Raw genomic sequence first — 5,950 nt, 5'->3', positions numbered from 1 at the left:
TCCAAATCCACAGAGCCTACCCCAGGCCCCGACATGCAGGATACGCTCAGGAGATGTTTGTGGAATGAATGGATGTCACTTAATAGTCACTTAAAAGCTATTGTGGGAGAAGAGGAATTTCGAGACTGGTGCCTGTGGATGGGATGTCTTGGTCAGGGTCTTTCCTTTAGTATTGCCCTCCCAGAAGAGCATGCTTTGCCATAATCTCCCAAACTATTCTATTGTCCAAACTGGGACTTGGATGCACTTTTTTATATCCCCTCAAATTATATCTTTCTGGACTAAAAACTGAGTTTGGGGTGTGGTCCCACAGGAGCCACTGAAGTAAATGAGAAGCTGTGTCAGCAGTGCAACCATGTGCAGCTAGAGGCTGGCTATTCCAGAATAATAACCTTGTGCTCTGTAGCTCCCTCCATGTGTAGATATTTTCTCTTAGTTGATTTCTCTATATTTTAACTTTTGTAATTTTTATTTATTATTTATTTATTTATTTATTTATTTATTTATTTGTTATTTATTTAGTTAGTTATAGTCAGGTCTTTATTTAAGAATCTTATCTGCCAACTTAGCGTTTTCCACCAACACGGGGAGCAGAAACCTTCATAGGCTTCACAATCTTTTCCTTAGGTGCTGCCTTTGTGGGAGCCTCAGCAGCAGGCATTGCTGTCTTTTTAGATGCCTGCTTAGCCTTTTTTGCTTCCTTGGCAGCCCTAATAGTTTGCTCTCTCTGAGCTTTCCTAACTTCAAGCTTCTGGTTCCTCTGGGCCATTATGTTAGCAAGAGATGCACCAGTGATGGCCCTCTGGAATTTGACTGCACGGCGGGTTCTTTTTTTCTGAATTTCTTCCGACTGCTCCTTTTTGTGCTTCCTTCTGTAGAGCACAGTCCAGTTTATCTGCCGAGGATTCCTCTTGGAAAGGAATGCCGACTTGCATTTTGCATTAAGAAACTGGAAAACCTTCCCGTCGGTCCTGGCATAGCGCCTCCCGTGTCCGGGGTAGATCTTGTAGGCACGGAAGCTGCACAGCTCGACCTTCATGGCTGCGGCTGCCAGGGAGCAGGAAGGATCTAACTTTTGTAATTTTTAAAAGTGCCCTATTTCAGATAAGATAAACAAACATGGTATGCACACCCGGCCAGGTAAGTCCCAGGGGCTGCCTGGTGGGGTGGCCACAGATGAAGGCAGGTCCAGATGGAAGAATGCCATAAAGACTTGGGCAGTTAGCAATCAAGGCGAAGAATTTGGGAAGAACAGGGATTCCTTTCCATGCTCCTTCCTTGAAGGCAGCTCAGAAGCAGAGTTCCATCTCTATTACCCCAGATGGTCAGGGGGCAGGAGCTGAGCTTCGAGAGGAAAAGCTCTCCTGAGCTTGACATGAGGGACTCAGGGGGGCACTTTGAAACTCCACAGGCCTCAAGCTACAGCCCTTAATGACATCAGGATTATTACATCAGAGGCTTCAGGAAGATTGTCCCACATCTACTTTTCAAGTAGCCTGGGCCCAGCCACTACCCGCTGTAGAGGTTGCTTGCTGGACTACTCAGGGAATTGGAATGGACTTGGTCCAATGGAAAAATCGACACAGAATCATGTTCCCTCATGGAGGATCTGCTCCCTCCACTGAGCAGGCACGTTCCTCATGTCATCTCAACTCAGAGTGACTCCCTCTGACAGGACATTGAGGGCCCTCCTGAGGGAGGACGGGCCTCTGGTGTGCAGCTGTATTTGTGTGACCACCAACATATAAACAAGAATTACCTGCGTGCTGCACAGCAGACTCGTAGGGTAATCAAAACGCATCTTTGTTTGTGTTCTTCAGTGTTCCATTTACTCTGGATGATCCTTCCTACCCCTGGACAAGAACTCCGGCAAGCCCCAAGACTTTGCTTATTTTGAGGTAAGGGACAATCCTAGAGTATTTTAAGCAGTGAGTACTGATTCATTCAGCAATGAGCATGTCCACTCCATGAGAACCATCAAAACACTCAACCTGATAAGGTGTCAGATCCTGTCTCCTTCCCCAGCGGGTCCCCTGTGGGCTGGAGGCAGCATGGAGAACTGGGTGGTAGTCTTATAGACTTCCTCCAGGTGAGGAAAAGTCTCACTTCAATAAGCTGGTCTCACCTTGCAGGACATGCTGGCCATCAAAGGTGGTTGTCCTTCTCTTGGGATGCTTCCCTGAGCAATTTATAGGTTCCCCTCCAGACAGTTCTCCCTAGCAGTGCCCTTGTTCCCAAGTCAGGGCATCTCTATATGAGGGGTTACTGGCACTGCTTCAGCTCCTGGACATTTACTTCCATCTTCTCACTGCTGAGGTCTGTCTTCTAAGAAGCCCTTAGGCCAAGATCCTGGATGACCTCCATGAAATGTCTCTCCTTACACTTTACAACTCTCACCTCAACAAACTTGGAGTGTGTCCAACCTTGCCATAGCAGCAGTCTCCTGGCTCAGCTTCCAAAACAGGTAGTTGGTTCTTTGACCCTCCTCAGACAGGGGCCAAACCCTGATCATCAATTACAAGGGTAGCATATGATGCTCTTTGGAGGATGAGGGGGCATCACTACCCTACTTCAGGGAAGGGAGGGAATGACACATAGCTCAGCATCCTCCAAACAAAGCTTCCTTAAAGAATCCTCTCTCCTCCCACCCTCTTAGCTCCTTTTATTCTTAAAGAGGTGAGGAAGATCAAGAATAACAATAGCTCTATGACATTTGTAGTTTTATTTGGTGTGTGGGTATTTTATTTTAATCCTCCCCCGAGGACATGCTAGAGAGAGGAACGGAGAGAAACATTGACATGAGAGAGAAACATTGTTTGGATGCCTTCTATATGTGCCCCAACCAGAGATTGAACCTGCAACCCACATATGTGCATTGACCAGGAATTGAACAGCATCCTCTCAGTGCGCAGGATGATGCTCAACCAACTGAGCCACTCCAGCTGGGCAACACATTGATAGTTTTTATAGAAAGAAATTAAGGCTCAGAAATGTTATCCTCACTTGGTTTAGATTTTGATGCATATTGCAAAAACCCCCAAAGCAATAGTGTCTTAAATAGTATTTCTCTCACATCTGAAAGAAGTTGGAAGATAGAAAAATCCAGAATTTATAAGATATTACATAGTGTCAGGATCCCATTTCCTTCTATCTTATTGCTCTGCCAATCCTCAGCATTAGCTTCTACTTCATGGTCCAAGACAGCTGCTTAAACTGCAGCCACCCCCTCTGCATTACAGACAGTAAGAAGGAGGCAAAAAAGGGAGCCTCCTTCTGCTTTTGGGATGCTTCCTGGAAATTTCACACACATCACTTTCACTTACAACTCACTGACCAAAATTTATTCTCACACAAGGAAGGTTGGGAAATGCAGTCCTTATTCTGGGTGGCCATTTAAAAAACAGAGCTTCTGTTACCAAAGGAGAAAAGAATGGATTTTGTGCTAAACAATTTCTGCCATGGAAGTTAAATAACTTGCCCCAAGTTTTCCAATTGAACCCTGTATGCAGAAGGTACTAGCCATACCAGAGGGAAGAAGCAGTAAGGACATGGAGGTGGGTAGGAGATGGACACTTAGCATATCTGCCCTGAGGTATGGAAAATGGCTCCAGCATGTCCTACCTGCTTTACTGAAATTACAATACATTTGCTTTGCCAGGAGTCCCATGGCCTTAGCTAGTCACTGGAATTTTCACTGCTACCTCACTTCGGCCAATGGACACTGAGGAAAAGTGCCAATGTCAGTGTTGAAAGGGATAAAAAGTAGAGCGATTTTTCTTCCCCTTCAGCCTTCTGTCCCCTGGATTCTCTTTGAGAATGGTAGACTCATGGTCCCATTCTACTTGTGCTAATGTGTAGTGAGCTTCTACCCCATGCAAGACTCTGGACAGGCCCTGAGGGTGGAGAGGGAGTGGGCAGGGTTCCATTCTCCAGGAGCACAGACATATACACAGATAACTTAAGGGAAGGCCCTTGAAGAGAGAAAGTGACATGAGAGATCAGGGTAGGGGGTTGGGGACAATGTTCAGTGAAGAGAAAGCATTTGCGTTTGACTTTGAAGATTAGTTAGAATAGTAATTAAAATAACTGGGAAGATGGTCAAAGTGCACCCCAATAAGGAAAAAGAATGAATCTACCATGTTTCCTCGAAAATAAGACATCCTCTGAAAATAAGACCTACTTACAGGTTTCCTTCTGAGTGAAATATAAGGCATCCCTCTGAAAATAAGGCCCCCACTAGGCTAAACATGAGAGATTTGGTCCATTGATTCTGAAAGAAATGGAGTCACAAGAAATTCACCAGGAAATTCAGGAATTGGATTGTTATGATGATGTTCCAGAAGATGATGACATGATTGTCATTGAATAAATGAGTAAATTATTGATACTGTAGGATTCACAGTTTGTCTGGTGTGTGTTGACAACTACCGTACTACCGTACTGTATACAGGTAATAAATTTCCTTTATTTTCATTTAACAATAAATGTGTACCATATTCTTCTTCATGGAAAAATAAGACATCCCCTGAAAATGAGACCTAGCGCATCTTTGGGAGCAAAAATTAATATAAGACACTGTCTTATTTTCGGGGAAACAGGGTAGAACCATTGGACTTTAGGAAGATGGTGAGGAAAGTAGGCTCAGGGTGTGGTAGGGTGAGGTGAAAGTAAAAACTGGACAGGCAGGCCGGGATTAGCTTGCAGCAGACTTTACATAGTACAATAGGGCTTTGTTATGGAGGAAGCTAGGAGTCATCACAAGGTTTTAATGAGAGATGACACAATGGATTTCCCTTTCTGGCCTATTTTCTTTTAATAGTATTAAACAGCAGACATTTTCCAAGAGGCCAAAGACCAATAGAAGTCACCAATAGAGAGGGCTTGGAGGCATTTTCAATTTCCATGTGGAAACAGTTTTTAGTTTAGTGATGACTAATCCTTATGGAATTTTTTTTTTTTTTATCTCAAAGTGGGGAATGAGCACTGTTCTGTTCTCTTCCAAATAGTTTGACAATGACCAAGGTCACCAGGGGAGAGAAGGCTCAAGTGATGTGTAAAGATACAGTCTCTCTGAGCAGGTGAGTGGCTGGGAGAGGAAAGAGCTTCCTCTGCTTGGGCTTAGGTATCTGGAAAGTTGGTATTCTCTCCTGGAAGAAGGGAGGAAGGAAGGGAGGGACGGCGACCTGTGTGACGACAGACACCCAATCCCTCATCTCACCTGCCATTTTCACCTACAGTGTTCTGGGTCTGATAGCAGGTTAGTCAGTAGAATTTCTCCTGTCGTTTAGAAAGTGTTTAATCCTCTGAGTGTTACTGAGTGGGTTTGCCTACAATCTGCTGGTAGTGTGTGGGTTCTTGACTTTGTGCAGAAAAAATTTTACAACATGAGTCCAGGTGATTTTGAGGGTACACTTATTAAAGCTGGGGAAAGTGAAATAAAGAAGGGCTTAGCATAAAAGAAGCTTTGGCTCATTGGGAAATCAGAGAAAAGGGGGCTGTGAGGACTAGTTCAGGGTGTTGTCCTAGGACCAGCCACTGCTGCCCATTGTTCCCCTAGTAGTTGCAAGTCTCATGGGGTCCCTTAGAGTTTATGAGATGCACCCTTTTGGGGGAAGAAGAGGGAGAAGATAAGGAGCAGGTATGCTCCCTGGAAGGACAGCATAAGCGGGGTCCTTTGTTTTGAGGGTTTTTAAAGACTGGGAGTTTAGGAGAGGTTTTAGGACAGGTCTCAATAGAATATTCACCAACTTTTCCAGGTGTGAGCTCTCAGGGTGTGGTTTCCACTGACTGGCCAGCACCAAGGCAGGGGGTCATTAGTCATTACAGCGGGTCCTGGTGTCACCCACCTGGTTTTGCTTCTTTTCTGGGCTTGCAGCTGAAATACAGCTACAGCCTAGATGTTATCACTAGGGCGGTGACCTTCCCTATCTGGCTGCATATTGCTTGGCTA

The 5,950-nt window shown here is 44.9% G+C and overlaps 1 protein-coding gene across 1 annotated transcript; it reads right to left on the bottom strand.

Annotated features, from left to right (window-relative positions):
* Positions 1 to 522: 522 nt before the first annotated feature.
* LOC118724182 (60S ribosomal protein L24-like) lies at positions 523 to 1,062 on the bottom strand. Its single transcript, XM_036447166.1, has one exon. The coding sequence runs from the start codon at positions 1,037 to 1,039 to the stop codon at positions 566 to 568; it is 474 nt and encodes a 157-aa protein (XP_036303059.1). The 5' UTR covers positions 1,040 to 1,062; the 3' UTR covers positions 523 to 565.
* Between the last annotated feature and the right edge of the window lie 4,888 nt (positions 1,063 to 5,950).

The sequence above is a fragment of the Pipistrellus kuhlii genome, unplaced genomic scaffold (assembly GCF_014108245.1).
Source record: "Pipistrellus kuhlii isolate mPipKuh1 unplaced genomic scaffold, mPipKuh1.p scaffold_m20_p_2, whole genome shotgun sequence".
Taxonomy (NCBI): Eukaryota; Metazoa; Chordata; class Mammalia; order Chiroptera; family Vespertilionidae; genus Pipistrellus; species Pipistrellus kuhlii.
The sequence above is the reverse complement of the archived record's forward strand: the minus strand, read 5'-3'. Positions and strand labels throughout refer to the sequence as shown.